At 43.8% G+C, this 22,240-nt stretch overlaps 1 protein-coding gene across 6 annotated transcripts in view; it reads left to right on the top strand.

The window, feature by feature from the left end:
* hspg2 (heparan sulfate proteoglycan 2) overlaps positions 1 to 22,240 on the top strand; it is a 528,081-nt gene that overhangs the window by 245,813 nt on the left and 260,028 nt on the right. For 5 of the 6 annotated variants that reach the window (XM_068017554.1, XM_068017556.1, XM_068017557.1 and 2 more), the window contains exons 8-17: positions 3,213 to 3,479; positions 6,539 to 6,658; positions 7,527 to 7,658; positions 9,002 to 9,146; positions 10,502 to 10,653; positions 12,712 to 12,858; positions 14,663 to 14,826; positions 17,447 to 17,626; positions 20,914 to 21,110; positions 21,704 to 21,851. In XM_068017554.1, coding sequence (XP_067873655.1) covers positions 3,213 to 3,479; positions 6,539 to 6,658; positions 7,527 to 7,658; positions 9,002 to 9,146; positions 10,502 to 10,653; positions 12,712 to 12,858; positions 14,663 to 14,826; positions 17,447 to 17,626; positions 20,914 to 21,110; positions 21,704 to 21,851 — 1,652 coding nt within the window. The remainder of the gene's footprint in view (positions 1 to 3,212; positions 3,480 to 6,538; positions 6,659 to 7,526; positions 7,659 to 9,001; positions 9,147 to 10,501; positions 10,654 to 12,711; positions 12,859 to 14,662; positions 14,827 to 17,446; positions 17,627 to 20,913; positions 21,111 to 21,703; positions 21,852 to 22,240) is intronic. The other variant, XM_068017555.1, reaches the window with a different exon arrangement.

The following is a 22,240-nucleotide window of genomic DNA, read 5'->3' on the forward strand; positions in this document are numbered from 1 at the left end:
TAGTCTCCAACCGATCTGTATCCTGCTGTATCCTCTGACAATCCTCATCGTTATCCGCAACTCCACCAACCTTTGCGTCGTCCGCAAACTTACTAATCAGACCAGCTACATTTTCCTCCAAATCATTTATATATACTACAAACAGCAAAGGTCCCAGAACACCACTAGTCACATCCCTCCATTCAGAAAAACACCCATCCACTGTTACCCTCTGTCTTCTGTGACCGAGCCAGTTCTGTATCCATCTTGCCAGCTCCCCTCTGATCCCGTGTGACTTCACCTTTTGTACCAGTCTGCCATGAGGGACCTTGTCAAAGGCTTTACTAAAGTCCATATAGACAACATCCACGGCCCTTCCCTCATCAATCATCTTCATCACTTCCTCAAAAAACTCAATCAAATTAGTAAGACACGACCTCCCCTTCACGAAACCATGCTGTCTCTCGCTAATAAGTTCGTTTGTTTCCAAATGGGAGTAAATCCTGTCCCGAAGAATCCTCTAATAGTTTCCCTACCACTGACGTAAGGCTCACCGGCCTATAATTTCCTAGATTATCCTTGCCACCCTTCTTAAACAAAGGAACAACATTGGCTATTCTCCAGTCGTCTGGGACCTCACCTGTAGCCAATGAGGATGCAAAGATTTCTGTCAAGGCCCCAGCAATTTCCTCCCTTGCCTCCCTCAGTATTCTAGGGTAGATCTCATCAGGCCCTGGGGACTTATCTACTTTAATGCTTTGCAAGACACCCAACACCTCCTCCTTTTTGATAATGAGATGACTGAGACTATCTGCACTCCCTTCCCTAGGCTCATCATCCACCAAGTCCTTCTCCTTGGTGAATACTGATGCAAAGTACTCATTTAGCACCTCGCCCATGATGGGACTTCTTCTCTACAAGAACTGTGTAGTGGTCACTCCTACCAATACTGTCATGGACAGATGAATCTGCGACAAGTAGATTTGAGAGGATGAGGTCAAGTAGGTTTTTCGCTCTTGGTTCTCTCACCACCTGCCCCTGCCTCAGCTCTTCTGCTGCCGAAGCCCTCACCAATGTCTTTGTTACCTCCAGACTTGACTAATCTGGTGCACTCTTGGCTGGCCTCTTACATTCTGCCCTCCGTAAACTTGGGATCATCCAAAATTCTGCTGCCTGTGTCCTAACTCGCATCAAATCTCGTTCACCCATCACTTCTGGCTCCCGGTTAAGCAATGCCTTGATTTTTAAAATTCTCATCCTTGTTTTCAAATCCCTCGTGCCTTGCTCCTCCCTCTCACTGTAATCTCCTTCAGCTCTACATCCCTCTGAGATATCTGCACTCCTTTAATTCCAGTCCCTTGAGCATCCCTGATTTTACTCACTCCACAGTTGGTGGCCATGCCCTCCACTGGCAAAGCCCTAAGATCTGGAGTTTACTTTCCAAACAGCTCTCCCTGTCTTTTCTCTTCTAAGACACTCCTTAAAACCTATCTGTTTGACCAAGCTTTTGGTCAATATCTCCTTGCATCATTCAGTGTCATACTTTGTTTTATAATTCCTCTATGAAGTACCTTGTGATGTTGTATTAAAGACGCTATATAAATCCAAGTTGTTATTGTAACAGTCCACAGTACCCACTGGGATTTTGTTGGGTTGATTTTAATTTTAATGCTTTTTGTTTAAAATGTTTGAAGTATTCTTGTGCCAACTGGCCAGCTCCCACTTGGACATCATCCCGTGGCTTCCCATGATTGGTTAAGCTCTGGTAGTCGCTCATTGGTGCCAGCTGCTTGTTTCAGAATCTGTCTCAAATATCTTGACATCCCCCTTGCTAATTTTGGGTGGGTAAACTAAGCTTGGGGGACATTGGTTGAAGGGGCCTGATAGGCTGCTCGAAGGGACACCGCGGATATAACGCGCTTGCTATTGGCAGTGACATTGATGAGCAGTTAGAATTGCTTCTGGGAACAGTTCTTTTAAGAACTGTGTTGTTTTCTGAAAAAAAAGCACTTTCCTTTTGCGAGAAATACATTTCCAGTTTAAAAGTGATCTCTGTTTTTGTATTGTGGAGCAGCATTCCTCGGGGTGATTAGTCCCGGTCAAAATCTGGTGACTCCCTACCTAACAGCACTGGGACTGTGGGAGCACCTTCACCACACAGATCGCAGCGTTTCAAGGAGAATGCTGGTCACCACCATCTGAAGGGCAACTAGGAATGGGCAATAAACGTTGGCCTTGCCAGCAACGCCCGCATCCCAAGGGGAGAAAAACAATATATTTTAATAAGAATGAAACTCTCCTGTAAAGTAATGTTTCCCTTGTATACATTGAAAAGTGGTCTAGTCATTAGGAATTTCCCAGTGTTTCAAGTGCATTTAAGGTTTTATCAAGTGCTTCAATCTGCAGTGAAGAAATTTGGTGATAAGTGTTCCAGTTTCTTTTAAACCTCTTTGGCCTCTCCGCCCTGTCTCAAACTGGTTAACCACAATATCTATATATGTGAGTAGTTGGTGACACTGGTACATTACAGTAGACTATAGAGGCAAGTTCTACAACTGGTCTGTGTCCATCTGCAAGGAAAGTTCCTTCAGTGTTCCAACTTTGACCTTCTGCATCTGCTCCTCTCAGAGCAGCCTATTACTTTTTTAGGGCCTGTGGCCCTAAACTTTCTGTAATTTCTGTTCAAAATTTCTTTTCTCACCATTTTATAGTATATTATTTATAACGTGAGCACTCACCACCTGCACCCCCTCCCCAGTCTCCTCCCCCTCAACATTTCTTTTGTTTCTTTTCAAAAGGCAAAACTTTGGCAGTTTTCTGACCTTGCGTTCCCCCTCTTACCCCCGCCCCCTGCTCTTTCGCAATTGTCAGTAGACAATGGGTGAGTAACAGAGTTAATAGGGTATAAATTTGTCCTGGTCGTGTGCGCAGACCAGGTGATAGTGAATCGGCTGCCTGTTTTATATCCTGCTCGACAGAAGTACTTGCAAAAGAAAGTGTGCACAAGTAAAATGGCAGCCAACTTGCTGTCACTTTCTGAGATGAGCTTATACCCCAATAATTTCACACATGTGAAATATCAATGGTGTCCAAGGTGATTTATTAAGATTGAATTGTCAGAGTAAAATTTTAAATGACCTTCCTGGTCTTGTAAGGAAAGCTTCAGCCAGGGTGGACTCTCTGCAGGCACTGAGAAGATTTGGTTCTCACATCTGCGTTTCACTTTTCCACAGCAGAGATAATTGGGACAGTTTCCACTCCTTCACCCATTCGGCCGAGAACACCAGCAGCCACCACAACACCTACGTTTGTCACAGCCAGACCCGAGAGACGAACCCCAAGGCCTTTGATTACTGCAGCACCCACTCCTACCACTCCTGACATTCGAAGACCCTGCCCAATAGACAAGGCTGTGTGCCAGAACGGGCAGTGCATCCCCAGGGACTATCTGTGTGATGGGGAAAGGGACTGCACTGACGGAAGTGACGAGCTGGATTGTGGTAAGTACCTGAAGAAGAATTTCTTGAGCACTGTTTTGTTTAGGCTGTGTCATTGGCGGAGGGCGAGAGGATGACGAGCATTTGTTGTTAATGAGTAGTTTTTATGGCTGTTTTTCAAATTAAGAAAGGAACAACAAATTGATTCTAGATATCACCGTTATTAACTGTTAGAATGTTCTGGAAAATAAGCAGCAGTGAAGAATTGCTGTGGTGTTCCCAGCCGGAAGAGCAGCAGAAAATTGGCCACGATCCCCACTTCTAATTGCTAACCTCTGACCCCTGCTGGAAAGTGTGCGAATGTAGCTGTCACAGAGACAGTGAATGATTCTTGGAAATTTCCATGCAAACACATCGGGGAAGGGTCAGGGTCAGGCCATGTTGTGATGGTTGAATTCCCTTATGGGTTCTGTGGTGTGAAGGCATGGCTGCTGCTGTCTGCAGGACTGGACTTTGTCATGAATTGCTGCCTTGCGCGTCCACGATTTTAATCGTTCCACAATTGACAGCCATGCTTTCAGCTGCCTCGGCTTTGGGCTCTGGAATTCCCTCGCCATATCTTTACCCCTTGCTGTCCTGCTTTAAGACACCCTTAAAATCCGAGCTGTTTAACGCAGTTTTTGGTCAGCTGTCCAGTTGTCTCCTTTTGTGGCTCAGTGTCAAATTTTGTTTGATATCACTCCCCTGAAGCACCTTGGGATGCTTTGCTGTGTTACAGATGCTGTATAGAGTTGTTATGGCACAGGAGGAGGCCATTCGGCCCATCGAGAGCATACCGACTCTAAAGCAATCCAGTCAGTCCCATTCCCCCGCTCTATCCCTGTAGTCCTGCAAGTTGATTTCCCTCAAGTGCCCATCCAGTTTTCTTTTGAAATCATTAATCAGCTCCACTTCCACCCCCCATATAAATGCAAGTTGTAATTGATTAACCTGATGCTGATGAACCATTTGAACTTTTGTCCTAGTTCCACATCTGCTGAATCCCTCCATTCTTGTGATGCACCCCCAGTTGCAGTTCCTGAGTTCCTATAGTTATTTCTTGATTAACCAGGAAAGACTGTCAGAGACTAAGTTTAAAAGTTGCAGGTAACTGCAGGTCAGCCCAGCATCCAGCGTTGCGGAGGCTTTGAATCAGCACCTGGGACCTTGAGATCCTGAGATAAGATGGTGACTAAACTAAAGGGTGAAGCATTTGGAGTTTGAAGGGGGAAGGGAGGAAGTGCCCCACCCACAGAGGCCTTTAGAAAACAGAATTTGAAGAATTTATACTTCAAAACATTTTGAGGCACAGCCGAGTTATTCTGTTTCTCCCCAGTCCTAGAAAGAGCTTGCATTTATACGGCGCCACTCCTGCCCTTAAGGTATGAATGGCTTGTGAAGAGTGGTCGTTGCTGCTAGATGGCCACTAAGACAACAGGTTCCTTTCACATTAAAATCCAACAGGCACCAAGAGCTGAGTGACCAATTAATCTGCTTTAGCCAGTATTGGTTGAGGGATAAATATTGGGCAGGCCATCGGGAAAATTCCTCTGTTTATCTTTGAAATGTGCAGTGGGATCTGTTATGTCTCCCCAACAGGCAGATAGTGCCTCAGTTTAATGTCTGATCTGATGGATTGCACTGGTTCAGGCTGGGGGTGATGGAGCGGGGTAGGGGCATTGTGTGGTGGTACACTTTTGTAGTTGCCTGGAAGCCTCTGGTACCTCATTCAAGTAAGCGCTTTTCATCCAAACCTGCACAGCGAGTGTCTTCAGGCTAGTCAACCAGGAGGGGTCTTCAGAGCCCGAGCTTGATCGTCTCTTGATCTGTTCGCACACAGGCTCGCACGCAATTTTCCAACAGTAGAAATATTTTCTGTTAATTTGTTTCCCTCTTTAGCCCAGGGGTGCCAAGTCCAATTTAAGTGACCCCATGATAAGTCTAGCTGAGATCCACTAACTCTGAATCAGGGATCGACTCTGGGATCTTTCTGCTCACTATCTCGCCACAGCACAAAACTCCATTTACCCACTGATCGCTTGAGGCAGGCAAAGTATTCTCCACATTTATTTCCGTAAATCTGTGTAATATATTAAATTTGGTATACAGGTCTCAGGCTCCTTGTGCTGAACTTTACCGGCCCCTCGACGCCGCGAATCCCGTCGCGGGGGCTGGTAATATCGCCGCATATTACTGGCAGTGGGGGAACCTTGGTGCGGCCCCCTCCACCGCCTGGCGGTGGGCCCTTTGTCGCCATAATGCAGATTGCCATTAAATATATTCAAAATAACTTAACCTGCGGCCCCACGCCGATTTTACCTCCTCCGTTTGGCCTTCGCACGCCTTTGAAACGCCACATGGAGTTCCGAGGCGAGAACCTGGTGGGGAGGGGTGAGTCATAAAAATTTCAGGGCAGGAGCGGGGAAATCAATTTTTATTGGATGTGGGGATGGTGGGAAGGGGTTGAAGGGCAAAAGATTGAAGGTGGGGGGGAATGTTCGGGTATTTGAAAAATCAATTGATGTCACTTTGGGCAATGGAATGACCATTGTGGGGGGGGGAGGGGGGGGGGGTTGGGGAAGAGCCTCCATCACTTAATTTTATATTTAATAAAAAATCAATTATGTTTTGCCTTTAAACATTAAAATTAATTGTAAGGGCTTAAAGTTTTTTTTAAATGGTGTCTGCGCGGAGGTGCCCAACACCGTTGCCGGGGATGCGGAGGCTGCCCCTACACATCATTGAGGTCAGGCACTCCGCCCCCACTATTTAAATGAGCCCCCGTGCGAAATATCCCGAATAAAATTCAGCCCCTTATTTGGGCATCAGCATTCTGACACAGTCACACCTCCATTTGCACACATCTACCACTAGATGGCCCTTCCTAAGCCCCTGAAGCAGCAAATCCCCAAACCTACATTTACAACATCACTCGTGCACTCCGTCTCCATGGGCAAAGCCAGGGGAATCCAGTAGTATATCTAATTGTATTGGGTCGGATCATTTTTTGAAAAGCGCGACTCAGGTATTGCTTTGAAATTTAAGCCGTGAGTTCAGTTTTCCTTTGTCACCTCGTTCCTCAGGAACAGCATCACCATGCGAGCCCAATGAATTCAAATGTAAGAACGGTCGCTGTGCTCTGAAGCTGTGGCGCTGTGATGGTGACAATGATTGTGGAGACCGCTCCGATGAAGAATACTGTCGTAAGTCAGCGGAAAGTACCTGTCAGCCATATCCCACCCCAGAACCCGATTACATGTTGGTGCTGGTTTGTTTAAAGCAACCCTGAGCTCTTTGTACTCGGGTTGATTTTGGATTGGGGGAAGTGGGTTATTATAATAAGATGCTAATTACGAAAAAGTAATTAAGTATAAGTGATTTCACAGAAATTTACATTGGGCAAATGCCTTTTGTTTCCAGTTAGTGTTGAGTTGGGCCTGGATGTTCCAGATGACATTGTAATGGATCCCTGACACATTTAGAAGGCTGCCTATCATCTGCAACGTATCATTAGACCTGACTTCAGTGCAGGTTCTGGCTGTACGCCAGTGTTTTTGCTAATGGAGAACTAAGATAAAGGGAAAACCGGCCACTCCTTCACTCCTGTAGAGATGTATTTGGAGATTATGGCCCAGATTTTTTAATCAGTATTATTTTAATGCAGGACGTTAAACTGGAAAAGCTCAGCCAATGCCTTTCTTGGCAATGAATATGAAAGTCTAAACTGTTGAACTTTAGGGCACAGAATAAAGAACCACTGAATTCCAAAGGGTGGCCACTCATATATTAAACCCAGATCTGCAATTAAACTGACTTGATAAATGTTCATATTTAATCACCTTCTATGACTTGGAAAGTTAAAGCTTGCTGTTTCCAGATGAAATGAAGACAGTGGAGTGACATGTAACTTTTTTGTTTCATCATGTTGCCCTGATCTTTCTCTCATTTGTATTATTTATGTTTAGCTCCTTGGACAAGTTGTAAATCATGACCAGGCTGCATATTGTGAGATTGGATCAAACATCATTCGACTAAATGAATTCTAGTAAATGTGTGCTCTCCAACTTTCAGCTACCAAAGGTCCTGGAGACATGTGCGCTCCTGAGCAATTTGTCTGTGTTTCGACCCGATTATGTATCCCAGCCAGTTACCAGTGTGATGAGGAGGCTGACTGTCCTGATCGGTCAGATGAATTTGGATGCAGTAAGTAACCAGTGCTGCCGTTAAGTAAAGAAACTGTCACCTAAACTATTGCACCTTATTGGCCACGTTTGAGCTCAGAGAAGTGAGTTTAATATTAAAACTTTGTTGGAACTCTCGCTATGAAATTTGTGTTCAATGTTTGTTGGCATTCTTTATAGAAGGAGAATTAGCAGGGCTGTGGGAAAAGAATGGGGGGTAATGGGACTAACTGGATAATTCTTTCAAAGATCTGGGCTGAATGGCCTCTTTCTGTCTTCTGCCATCGAAAACAGTTGTTCGAACTCTTCATGATATTGAACACCTCTAATAAATCTCTTTAACCATTTTTGCTCCAAGGAAAGCAACCCCAGCGTCTCCAGTTTCTTCACATAACTGAAGTCCTGAATCCCTGGTACTATACTGGTCAATCTCCTCTACACCCTCTCCAAGGCCTAGAAATCCATCCTAAAGTGTGGTGCTCAGAATTAGACGTAGTGCTCCAACTGGGACCGAGCAAGGGATTTATAAAGAAAATGTCATTCACTGAAAGGGCCTCTGAGACATTTCAAAGGCAGGGCCAGGTAGTGGTGGCAGGTCCTTTCCCTGAAAGATGTTAGTGAACCAGTTGGGTTTTTATTGACAATCCAATTCATGGTCATTGTGTTCGCTAGCCCAAAAATTGCCAAATTTGATGAATTGACTTTCACAAATTTGCGTAGTGGGATTTGAATTCCTAATATTCACTACTGCAGTGGGATTTGAATTCCTAATATTCACTACTGCACTGCCATCACCTACAACATCTTTCATGTCCTCAGGACTTCCTAAAGTGCTTCAACTGTTGTATTCTTTTGAAATGCACTGACTGTTAAACATAGGGAAACATGGCAGCCAGTTTGCACATAGAAAGAGCCCACAAAAAATAAACAATGAGAGGAAGGACCATTTGCTCTGTTTTAGGCAGATAAATGTTTCTCGGGCCGTCGGGAGAGCATGTTGCTGCTCTTCGACTAGTGTCATGAGATATTTCATTAAGAAGACTGGGCCTGGTTTAATGGCTCATCCAGGAGATGGCACCACTGACAGTGCAGCACTCCCTCAGTGTGGCACTGGATGGCAACCTATGTGTTCAGGACCTAGAGTCAAGACTATGACATTCTGCACCAGACTTCTGCTGTGGATGAAACATTTGTTGAAACTGCTAATGACACTTATTCCCCCTACCCATTAAGTCTTTGAAGCCATACCATATGGAGACCAATTTATTTGAAGATTCTTGTGATTTGACTTGAAGCCATTATTAATCTGTGGTCATGAAATTGCCACAGAGTAACCAAGTCACTGTTAAACATTGTACTTTCCAGCTCCTCCTCAAGTGATCACACCACCGGAAGAAACCGTAATGGTGAAACGTGGCGCTACTGTGACCCTCACTTGTGTAGCAGCAGGTGTTCCGACTCCAATTATTACATGGCGATTGAACTGGGGTCATATCCCTGTTACCAGCAGGTAAATATTTCACGGTCCATGAGTCAGTTGAACGTTAGCTATCAGGCTGGTGGGGCTGGATGTAGCTATTCCTGGTGTGAATGGAGAACTTGGAAGAACATATGAAGAATGGTGGACAGGGAACAATCCTTTGATCCATTAAGCCTGTTGCACTAAACTGCATCACAACATATACACTCCGCACCCCGTGTGATCTTCTGGGAGAGGTGGAAAACCGGATGAAAACCCAGGTCAATCTGGGAAATTCCCCTCCGCTCCATCCACCACCCCCCCCCCCCCCCCCCACCACCGCCGCCGCCCCACCTTTTACAGGATCCAAACTAGTCCAAAAACCACTCTGACCCTGATTGCTGTCATCCAGTAGTACTGATTCTCAGTTGTATTTGTCTTTTCCCTACGTGCAGAGCTTTCTCAACAGAGCCTAGACTGTGATTAAGTCACTGGGTACATAATTTAATGATTTTTCCTGTATTTTAATTGATTTAGTGTTCCCAGCTTTCTAGAATTACAACCAGTCTTTCCCTGTTTGATGGCATTTGCCAAATTTGATCCATGGAGTTATTGGTTTATTAATGTAATTAGAGGCAGACTGTTCATGGGGATTTTATCTTTACAGCCTTGACTAGTCGTCATTAAGAGAGACTTCAACCCAACCTGTTTGAAAGGCTATTGGGTCCAGACTCTTTGCATTTTCTAACCTGTTATACCCTCGTAATTTCTAATGTGTATATCCAAGCATTATCCCTTGGACGGGAAACACTATAGCACAAGAAAAATAATTGAATGTGTCAAACAGATGTTTTGTTCAATGCTGTAAAGAGGTCCTGCTTACACTCACCCAAAATAGTTATTTTCCTCTCTCTCTCTCGCTCACACTCTCTTCACTCTCTCTCTTCGCTCTCGCTCCCTCTCTCGCTCTCTCTCTCTCCCCCATCACCCCCCCCGCATTTCTCTTCATCCTTACCCGTGCTCTCTGCCCCACTTGCCCACTCCTCCTCCCCTCCCCTTCCCCACTATTGGGCTATAAGGGAAAATTCTGATCTAGAACACCAAGAAAAAGAGCAGCTGATAACTACAGGAAGTACTAATGTAGAAATCCACTGTCTATAGTTCATGTCTATAAATGAACTTGTATAGGATTCATGTAGCATTATTTTATGTATGCAGTAATGTATGTGCTTACAGCAGCCTTTCCGTTGGAATTAATAAGCTTGCGTACTGTCTTGGGATGTTGTGCAAAACAGTTTGAAGACGCAGAGTCTCTGGACACACACTGGGGTGGGAGGGTGGTGTTCCAGCACAGTTTTATCCCAAAGTTACAACCGCAACTGATCGCCATTGTTTTTATTCTGCAGAGTTGCCATGACGAGTCAGAATGGCCAGGGGACATTGATCATTAGGGACGTCAAGGAGTCCGATCAAGGAGCATACACCTGTGAAGCCATTAATGCTAAAGGAATGATCTTTGCAATCCCAGATGCGCTGGTGATTTTGCAATCCAACCCAGGTAATCCCTTCAGACTATATGTATAGTATATAGTTCAAGGTCAATGGAACCAACGTGTCAATAATGGGCAACATCCTTCATTAATCATTATACATGGTAACTTCAGACTTCTATAGCTGGTCAGGAGTTTGAATTAAAAATGGAGGCCATTGACACAGAGGTGCACAATGGGCTTCTATTACACTGCAGCAATCTACCTCCTAGTTTGTAGAAAAATCTTTAGTCCTGTTGGCTTTAGTATTTGTGGATCAATGATGAAGATTTGCTCCCTGGATTTCGACAAAGGTGAAGGAATGACATAGATACCTCTTGACCAAACCAGGTGAGCAGTCCGTGGGATGCTTCCCTTGTGAAGGGCTTGAATGATCCTCTGAGGCCTGGAGCTTCCCATGTCAGGTGGGATGATGAACTGAGAGGAGTGGTGGGGGAGTGGTGGGGGAGGGGACTTCCAAGTCAGCAGGATGCCATGTAATGGATGTGGGATCAGTGGTCAATTGGTTGTTGTCACCATTGGAATTATTCGCCACGCCAATTGTGATGACCAATGCATTTTGTTGCCCAGGTACTTAACAGTTTTTAACTCAAGTTGCCTGTTGTCAGTTACACCCTAGTCTGTCTCTGCCTGTCCATTAACACCGAGCTTACTTTTGGTAAAAATATTGAAATGCTCCTACGAGGCACAGCAAGTTTGATTAGTGAGCAGCTAAGTCATGCAGAACGCAAGAGACTTGGGATCAGTGCCTGGGCTGTGTGGAGCTAGCACCAATGGTGGTGGCAGAGACTCTGTGGTTAGTGTCTAAACCACTGGGATAGGGAAGGGAAGATTGATCCTCCTGCTTGTCATCTGTTGACCCCTACCGGAGCGAAGGGAGGCATGGGGTGTGATGCTGCACGTAGTTGTAAGCCAACTAAAGCTTAAGGCTCACATTTAAATTATGCTGACTTGTGCCTGGTACTGGAAGCTGACTGGCAGAAGTGGAGTTGTGATCCAGCAAGGAGTCCGTTCTTTCAGGAGAGGAAAGAATTGGTGAGAAAATAATTTTTTTTTAAAATTATTTTGTACGATTGATTTTGTGACATCATCTTTTGATGACTGGTGCTGCGGCTGCTTGATTTCCAAAGCTACCATTTCAATATTTTGTTATGAAGGAATTGAATTGTCAGATTGGCAGTAGAGAGGTGCAGTGTCAAGAGTTCATGGGGAATTCCCAATCTCAGCCTGGTTATCCAGGATTAGGCCATCAAGTGTGCTTTCATCTGCACTGTGTACCTTTTTTTTTCAAGCACACAATTCAAGACTGTCAGAGCCAGAGATTGAAAACACTTGATTGAAACGTATAAGATCCTGAGGGGTCTTCGCAGGGTGGATGTGGAAAGGATGTTTCCCCTTGTGGAAGAATCTCAAATGAGGGGGTCACTGTTTAAAAATAAGGGGTCGCCCATTTAAGACAGAGATGAGGAGAAATTTTTTCTCAGAAGGTCGTGAGTCTTTGGAATTCTCTTCGTCAAAAGGCAGTGGAAGCAGAGTCTTTCAATATTTTTAAGGCAGAGGCAGATAGGTTCTTGATAAGCAAGGGGGTGGAAGGTTATCAGGTGTAGGTGGAAATGTGGAGTAATCAGTTCAACCATGAACTTATTGAATGGCGGAGCAGGCCCGAGGGGCCGAGTGGCCTGCTCCTGCTCCTAATTTGCATGAGATGGTGAAATGGGTTACATTTTAATTCTTGAATGGTCTGAGTTGAGGAAAAGGTACGTGGCACAATTTTGGGATGGGAAGGAGCTGAGGGAAAGAACCACAAGAGGTGAGTGGAAAAATAACCAAACACACGAATAACTGAAAACCCTATAAATGAATTCAAACAACGGGCAACAGAATCATTTCAGAATGATGGTATGTAGTCATCGAGGCCCTGTTGTAAAGGTATCAGTTGACATTCTGAGAAAAACACAAACAAAATGAGTTGGGGTTTTGGTTTAATTCTCCCCCTAAACCCCCACCCCCCCCCCCCCCCCACCCCAGTAGTTGCCATTGATCTAATGTACTGTTTTCGTCTTCAGGAATCTGCTCTGAGGGTCAATTCAATGTGGAGGGTAGTCTGCGATGTCTTCCCTGTTTCTGCTTTGGTCATACCAGAAACTGTGAATCTACAAGCCGCTATAGAAACCAGATACATCTGCGTTTCACCGAGGAAGATAACTTTATGGGTAAATGATAAGTAGTGTCTGCATGTTTTTGAAACCATGGGCTGGATTTTACTTCAGTGGTGGGTCAGAAAGTGTGTTGAGAGCGGTAGGAGACGTGACCCTGTCTCTCAGTCCTTTATTGGACTCCCAACCAAATTCAACGTCAGGCAGGCAATTAACTGCCTGCCGTTGGAGATGCCGTCCCCTTTAAGGGATAGGATCCCGCCCCAAGAACTGCCAGCCAATCAGAGGGTCGACAGCCTGGCACTGCCACCAGGAGCGGTGGCCCCTGGTGAACTGCAGGAGGCCCAGAGGAGCAGCCGTGGAGAAGGCCCCAGAAGACAGGTAAGTGGGGTCAGGCTGGCCCCTGCTGGTCACAAGTGGGAGTCATTGGGGAGGGGTGGGTGGTCGTCTTTCTACAGGGGTGACCCTTACTGCCCCGGAGGCCCTCCATTGGCCACAGAGTGGCTTAATTGGCCTCCCAGCGGACTTAGCATCCGCCATGATGCCTGCCGTGGACAAACTGGCATGGGGACAGGACAATGTCAGGCGCTCCACCTGACACCACCCCATGTCATTTTGTCTGCTCTGCCTCCCATCCTGTCTCCAAGGGCTAGATAGAATTCAACCCCATATCTTTATTTGTGTTTTGAAGACGTTTTGAGAGATTTCGTCGACGACTCTTTCTGTCCCAGTGTTAGCTATGTTTGTCAAAAGGGCCAGCATGGAGAAAGAATACATCACTTGTTAGTGTGATACAATGTTTTGAACTTGACCAGGTGCCCAGCAACTGTAGTAGTTGATATCACATTAATGCTGCAAGATGCTTTATTGTACATTTGGCACTGTTCTGCTCTGTGGCAGCCATTGCCCACAACCAGAGTTGGCAATCTCAGCTGATTTGTCTCAGAAGGGAACACGCACATCTTAACGTCACTCTCGCACGCTCCATAATAACTGAGCAGCAATGTTAGAAACCTTGTGATTGGTTTTGTTTGGCACTATGAAATCTTAAGCAGGCGGAAGAGTGATTGGAAAAACTTTGCACAGACTGCTTATAGTTGTCCCAGGGGTCTGATTAGCTTCCTAAAGAAGTACAGACAGATTTTGTTGAGTTACTTACGAACGACAGAAAGTTTGACTTGTGCAGTTTTGAGAGGTAATTGTGGATCCTCATTGGGATTAACTATACTCATAAATATTCATATCCATTCTTTAAGCTGATAGCAAAGGGCAACAACACACATTGCCAAATGTTGGTCTGCCTATAGCATGCGAACTGAACGTCATTTAAAAAAAATCCTATTCATAGAATTTAATGAACTAAATATCACCCAGATGGCACATGTGGGTGCATGCTTTGAAAGTCCTGTTCCTTCTCCTAGAAAATATATTAAGGCTGTTATCTAGAGTAAGTGTGGGAAATTGCTCTTGAGATGTCCTCTGTTGTGGTGAAAAACTTGTATTTTGGCCACGAGAGCTAGCTGGTGAGCTACAGAAAATATTAGGTAACCATCTTTGGTACAGTGCAGGCGAACTCCTTGGCAGACTGCACTGAGATTATATGATAATGGTTGCAATTCTGGATCTGGCTTGGATTTCACCGTTTGAAGGAAACATGCATATGCAACCTGAGGTGTTGGCTTTGTCCTCGCATCACTCATTCACCCTCCCTGTCCTTAAAGCACGCTGAGCTCCACACTGCCATTTATCCTCCGGGAATCCCCCCGTCCAGCTCAGCCATGTTCTTTCTCAATTGAGGATACCTTTGGAGTTGATCAGTTTTAGAGATTAGAATGAGGTACAGTTGTATTTTCTCTCCTAGGTGTGAATATGACGGTACCAGCCCAGCCTGTTACTCCTCCCCTCTCGACCTCTCAGATGATTGTGGACCCCGACTCAGGAGAATTTCAGCTGGTTGATCTCTCAAGACGGTTCCTCAACCATGATTCTTTCTGGACGCTCCCAAGGCAGTTTCTGGGCAATAAGGTGCATTTGAAGATATTGAAATATTCGTATTTTATTATCCTGTTTACTTCACAATTATACATGCTGGGGATTCAGACTGAAACTGGTCAGAATTATTGGCATGCGTTTATCTATGAGTGAAGATTTGAAATGCAGACTTCATGCTGTTATTATTTGGTATAAACTGCAGTCATAGCTTATGAGTAAGAATAACGAAGGACTTTGGCTGATATTGTAAATTATCTTTATATGATTTCTTATCTGTGCAACTTGGTAAACATATTCGTACAATGTGGTTAAATGGGTCAGGTTGTCTCTTTAAGCATGCGTGGTATGCAACAGCCATCTTGGAAAACCTACCAACACACTCACAGGAGATTGTGATCTCCCCCCTCTCCTGCATGACCCACACATGGATGAACAGTGATGATAACTTGTGACATTTATCTTCTCTTCGACGAAAGAAAGCAAAAGAATGCTACTCAGAGCAGGAGTGAGAGATCTGGGAGAACAGCAGGCCTCTATAATTTTAATGGTTTTGCTATCCCTGGGTAGTGGATGTTGGAATAACCTTGTCTCTATTATTGCAGTGGAACACAGTCAGGAAGACAGGGAATTAAAGGGAAAAAGAGAAAATTAGTAAATGGATAAGAAAGAGGAGAGAATGCATTAATACCTGTAGCCCAACCGTGGCACTTTTTTATTCATTTGGTTTGGAATAAGGTAACCTTTCAGGTACATATCTTGTGATCATTTCAAATTTGGGAATTATACAGCATTGACTGTTCTGCAATTTTGGTTTTTCTTTGCTCTTTAGAGTTTTGTTCTGAGCTATCTCCCAGTATTTCTTGTTTACTCAGGAGCCGTTCCCATGGTTTCTGTGGCTGATATATCTCTACCTCTTTGAGCTTTTAATCAGTGTAGCACAATTTGCAGAAATCCTAAACTTGTTCAAAGATCAGCAGCAGGATATACAACACATGTTTAATTCATAGGGAAAAAAATTCCAATAAGTCTGGCCTTATTAGTTGCTCCTTTGAAAGAGACGGTGAGTTCTGCTTTTTAAATATCACACAGCGAGTCAGGTTTTCCTCAGGGTCATTTATATATTCTGGTTCCTAATCTCAGTTCACCTCCGTTTGTTGCACTTTTATTGCCTCCCAGACACCCAGACATATTAAAAAAAAAAGGTCCCTGTCATGGGAAACGATTCTGTCCGAGATGTAGGAGGCCTTCTGTGTTTCCTTCGCTCTTGTTCACTACCTGTTTCGATGTCTGTCAGAACAACTTGTGAGAATTTTGGTCTATTCATTTCATTTGACTGGACTGTTGGAGGGGGCAAGCGAGCTGGAATAAACTCTTACAATAAGACGACATCTGGAAAGACATCAAAAACTTGAAGGCATTTGTGTCAGAATCAAGACTGTGACATATTGCAGTGTGATATTCCTTCTCTATTTTTGAGTGTTGACTGAGATTCCAATAGGTAAGTCAATGAGTCTTACAACAGCCATTGTTCAGTGGGAGATTTACGAAGTGAATCCAAGTTTGTAAGGAATACAAGGTTGAGGCCTGGGGTTTGTAGCTTATTTTGCATAAATTTCAAGCTGGAATATTTTTGGCTTCTTGTGACCTAAAAATTTTGTTTTCTTTAGAGGTCATACTGTTTGCTCTCATTTCAGCTGGCAGGGATACTGACGTTCCTGATCTAGTGGCAATATCTTGCTTTGATGTTTAGGCGATAGACACAGGATCACATCCATGATTTGTTTATGCATAAAATCAAACATCTCTATTATCTACAAGCGTTAGATTTTATTTGCCACCTCATGCTGCTTCCTTAGAAAGGAGATGTGTGTCTAGATTAGGAGAAAAGGCATTCGGAAAAGCAGCCAGTCACTAACCTGATTTAACAACACAGTCAGGCGAATCCATCACTAAGCAGTGATTTGGCCTTTCCACTTGGGCTGTGGCCACTTTATGGGCCAGCAGAAATGACATTTATCTCATCACTATACATAAGGCTGTTTTTATTCTCTTGATCTGACAATTCAAGCTGACCATTGTTTTGGCAGTGTTGTGATCCAAGCTAACACTAACATTAGGTCTTGGAGTTTCCTACCTGTGGTTTTCTGTAATAATTTGGCAGAATGCGAGAATTAATTGCAGGAGGAAGAATATTTAATTATCTACTGTAAATACAGTCGGAGTGGTTCTAGATATTTCTCATGCACCAAGGACCACTTGCAAGCCCTTTCTTCTTAATGATCCAAGCATAACCTTATACGCACAATATCTGATATATGTCTGGTTCCTGACTGAGGCAAAACCCTTTTTGTTTTCTGCAGAACATTATTTGTCAAAATGTATTTGAATCAGTAAATGTGTGACTATTATTCGGGTTGCGAGTGTGATAAAATTTGTGATGTGAGCAAGAAATGTTTGACTTCATGGGAGTCGCATGGTGTTTCAGTGAAGTTGAAAATACACGTGTTAACTAGTCATCCACTTAAGCTGAGTTAACTCTTGATGGTTGGATATTTTAATTAGAGAATGCTCGGAAGTGCAACTTATGCATGCTTAAAGTTGAGGAAACCAAAGTCTCACCAGTTTTGAAAATGTGCCATTTTGTTTTATGCAGGTTGATTCGTATGGTGGGTTCCTGCGCTACAAGGTTCGCTATAGTGTGGCAAGGGGGCAAGCGGAGCCTGAGGAAAAGTCAGATGTGATTATCATAGGAAATGGAAGAAAACTAATCTACAAAACTAGGACCCCTACCCAGCCCAATGTCATTAATCAGAAGGCAATCCTCTTCACTGAGGTAAGAGAACTTCCAATCACAATCATCTTTACTGGAGATTCTCATCCTGCTCAGTTGTAGATGTCTCGTCATTCCAATGTCTTCAAGCTCTTTAAGAACGATATTCTCCTGTTGCTCCGGAAGGGAGCTCAGACTGTGGCGACCTTGAAGAAGCTTGTGATGGAACTGACAGCTGGACACCCCCTCAGATCAGAGGCTCTGGGTGGACCATGCAACACTGAAAGGAAGGCCTGAAATGGTGAGTGGCTGCCTTTTAGTTGCGGGGACCTGCAGGCCAGGTCTTCTGAGACCAGTGCTGCAGCCAGAAGTGCCTGGCGGCTTGACAGCCTTTCTGTTCCTGCCCAATTCATGATGCAAGGTTTGTCAGGGATGGGCCAGTACCAGGGGGTGTGACAGGCCGTTTCTAATAATCCAGTCCAGTAGTTTTGGGGGCTCTGAGGCCTGTCTGGCACCAGGGCAGGAGATGGACTGGAAGACCAGCCGCAGTTATCGGATGCCATGGATTAGAACCATCGGAGTTTTGTTGGATTTCTATTCTTTTTCATTTTTGTGGGAACACTTGTGATTCCCTTGCTGATTTTGAACGAGGAGAGGATTGTTCAGTCGTGATCTGTAGCTACTGAAAGCCATTATTGATGTTGCAGCCTCCTGTGCCTATATCCCAATTGGCTTGACAACAGACAAAATGTCATCTTCCAAAACAACCCAATATTGACTGGTAATTCTACCGGTTACATTGATTACTGTTGCTGCATTAAATGGACAGTCAGCAACCATTGTAATTAATTGGTTTAGGATCTACCATTTTGTATGAGATTCCTGGTTAGACAAGATCAACTGAAGTGAGATCGAGGATCTACAACAACAGCTATGCTAGAGCATTGGTGAGGCTGTACCTGGAATATTGTGTGCGGTTCTGGTCCCCTTGCCTGAGGAAGGATGTACTTGCCATGGAGGGAGTGCAGCAGAGGTTCACCAGACTGACTTCTGGGATGGTGAAATTGTCCTATGAGGAGAGATTGAGGAGACTGGGCCTATATTCTCCAGAGTTTCGAAGAATGAGAGGCGACCTCATAGAAACTTGCAAAATTCTTAAAGGTATAGACAGAAATTATGCAGGAAGGATGTTTCCTCTGGCTGTGGTGCCTAGAACCAGGAGAGACAATCTCAGAATAAGGGGCAGGCGATTTAGGACTGAGATGAGGAGGAACTTCACTCAGAGGCTGGTGAATCTTTGGAATTCTCTGCCCCAGAGGGTGGTGGAAGCTCAGTCACTGAGTAAGTTCAAGACAGAGATCGATAGATTTCTAGTTGCTAATGACATCAAGGGATATGGGTATAGTGTGGGAATATGGCGTTGAGGTTGACAATCACCATGTTCTAGAATGGCGGAGCAGGACCGATGGGCTGAACGGCCGCCTCCTGCTACAATGTTCCTATGCACATTTAAGGCGAAAAAAAAGGTCCAAGCAGCTTATAAATATGCGTAATCAAAATGGATGCTGAGTCAGGAAGGAAGAGAATTTGGAAGAGTGAGCTGAGACTGAGTTGAATACATAGGATCAGAGGAAGTTTACAAAGGTGGAGGGAGACGTGCAGTTGTTACCCCATGTTACAAACTTCAGTTTGTGAGTACGGTCAGCTTAGAGAAACAGCATTGTGGATTATGCATCAGCACTGGGATCAGCTGGAACATCAGCTATAGTATGTTGGCAGTATTGAGGTTTAGCTATAATGTGCTTGAATGCAGCGTTCACCCTACAATTGATACTCTCGCTGATCCCAGTGCGCAAGTTTTTGATGCTGTTTCTCCCCAAGTATTGTGCCATCTGGGCTTTGCTGCTTTCCACAATAAATCTCTCTGAGGAATATAATGGACAAAATCCATGCACATTTTAAGTGGTGTATACCATTTACAAAGTGTATCATCTGGTGACAGTGAAAGGGTACTGGATAACTTAATATAGGTAAGTGCTGAAGGTCCCTGATTTTCCATCCAATTTGCTCTCTTTCCTGATATATATATATATACACACAAACCCGGAACTTGGATTTTCCAGTAAGTTTATCTGACATGAGCTCATACTTGCTCTGTTTTTTTGAGTCTCTTTCACAATGGATGCCTTTGATTAATGATGAACACATCAACAGAATGAAGATTTTTTTGAACTTCGGGCCTTGAGGCTTTGATTTGCTTGCGTTTGCGCTTGATGAATGAAACTAGGAAGCTTTTGTTCCATTTTTGCTTTCCATGGTTCTGGTCTCTGCTTTGAGTACAGTTTTGATCCAAAACAAATTAAAACTTTGAAGTCTTGTTTTCCACAAATGTGCAACTTTTTGGGAAACTGGGGCTGTAACTAATCCAATCATTCAGGCATTTATGCACAATGTTCAAAGAATAATTCAACAACAGGAGGCTGTATAAAGTAGAGAGAGTTTCCCCGTGACTCTCGCCTCTTTACATTTCGTTCTTTAGTGCATATTTAAGTTAACTCAACCTCTTAAGGAACTTTTTTGTTGGAGCAGCTCACAGATATAGTTTTGCTTGAAGAGCAACTCAAGTGCTAAAATTGGTATAAGACTGGTGTAACTTCATATTCACAGAACTCCGGGAGAAAATTATAAAACAACAAATCATGATTCCATAAAGTTAACACATTCTATTTTATTTGTAACCACTTAAGAAAGAAAGAAATAATGATTTCTCTGGCTGTTTAATGTTTTAACCCTGGTTTGCAACCCAATTTTATGTTCCTGATCAATATGCATGAGTGACTTTTGGGTTAGTAGCCTGGATGGTTAGCATTTTCTATCTTGCCATTCTTTTGAGCGTTATTAATATATTAACTCATGCAATCTGGGTATCTCTGGAGTTTTTGCATCCTGCAACATGTGTGATCATCAGTTAACAGACTGCAACATGGCTGTAAGTCAAAGGGTTTTGAGATATAACCTCTATCACATGGCTGTAGGTTAGTGAATTGTAATATGGTGCAGCATCTTTGAAAATGGGAATTGTGGTCTGTAACATGTTGTGTTTGGAACCTGATTGCTTTGACAAGTGATGACCTAAAGACTATTCTGACACTTGTTTATGAAATGAGGTCTTCTTTGACAATGTCTGTGGTAAATCTTGGCATCTGTACTGCAGCCCTGGTGGACATCTGAACATTTACTGTCTTGCTATTCCTAGAAGTTTTTAAAGCTATACATTAAAATTCAATATTGTCCAACGATTGAAGAAAACATGATGACTCTTAAGCTTCTTTAAATGTTTTTTTTTACAGGATAACTGGCAGCATGAGTCGGGTACCCCTGTGACCCGCGAAGACCTTATGATGACATTGGCTAATCTGGACAAAATTATGATCCGAGCAAAGTATGACAACAAGATGGCCAGTGTTGGCCTTAGTGACATTGTCATGGATACCACCAGTGTGGAATTCACAACTCTGGGAAAACCACAGCTTGTTGAGCAGTGCAGGTACTAAACAAGTTTCCTCATCATTGATATCATTTTATTGGCTTCTGAGAGATTGCATTGTGGTCAGAATTTCCGTGATCCAGCTTAGTGAAATTTACATCCATTTCTGCACTGATTGTGCCTACAGCAAAAATCATCACCATAAAACGCCAGAGATGGTGGCTTCTGGTCCCTCAATGCATTTAAAAATTACATTCATTCAGAATTGGCATAAATGCAGAAAACTACAGTTCTCTGCTCTTGTGAGGGAGCAGAGCTGTGTTAATGAGGCAAATGGAGTGTGTCAGATGTAATTTGGGAGTGGTGCAAATGTTTGAGGAAATTTGCACGTAGCGATGTGGTGTAAAACTGGTGCCGATCAGTTGCGTGCAAATTTCCTCTCAAGGAGAAACAGAGTAACTCTGCTCTTACATCCTAGTTGTGCCAAAACATTCTCGGAAATTACAAGCCTGTGATATTAATTACCATGCAACAGTGCATTGACAAAAGGAACAATCTAGTATGTGTTTGTGGGTAGGAATTTAAATTCAAATTGTCACTAATTTGGAGCAAATACGTTCAAGGTAAAAATTTCTCTCTCTCTTTGCTTTCAGGTGCCCTCTAAGTTACAAGGGTCTGTCATGTGAGATCTGTGCCTCTGGATTTAAACGTGTTTTGACCGGGCCATACTTGGGCATATGCGACGGCTGCAATTGCAATGGCCACGCTAGCAGCTGTGACAAAGTCACAGGATATTGTTTGGTAAGAGCTTCAAACATTGCAACAAGAAAATTCAGACTCCTTAAGAGAACCATAGTGGTTCACACAGTCTCTTAATGAACAACATCTTGTAATTAAGAACAAGGGAACATTGAGGCAGGAAAGGAAATTCAGCCATTCAGAATGTTCAGTCATCTGCTTTCTTTAACTGCCCCCTGAAGTAATCTAACAAGCCACACTGTTGCATCAAACCACTGGATAAGTGAGGAATGTTGGTGCTCGGGGATAGAATGTACTCACATTGGCGATCTTTGATCAATTACAGGATAGCCCAGTTCAGAAGAAAATACTCTGTTGTGCCTTAGCAATGTGTTCAGAAGAGCATCCCATCTGCACTAGAGAGGTTTCTTCCCTTTCCTCCACACCATCCA

The sequence above is a fragment of the Heterodontus francisci genome, chromosome 37 (genome assembly GCF_036365525.1).
Source record: "Heterodontus francisci isolate sHetFra1 chromosome 37, sHetFra1.hap1, whole genome shotgun sequence".
In the NCBI taxonomy this organism is placed as follows: Eukaryota; Metazoa; Chordata; class Chondrichthyes; order Heterodontiformes; family Heterodontidae; genus Heterodontus; species Heterodontus francisci.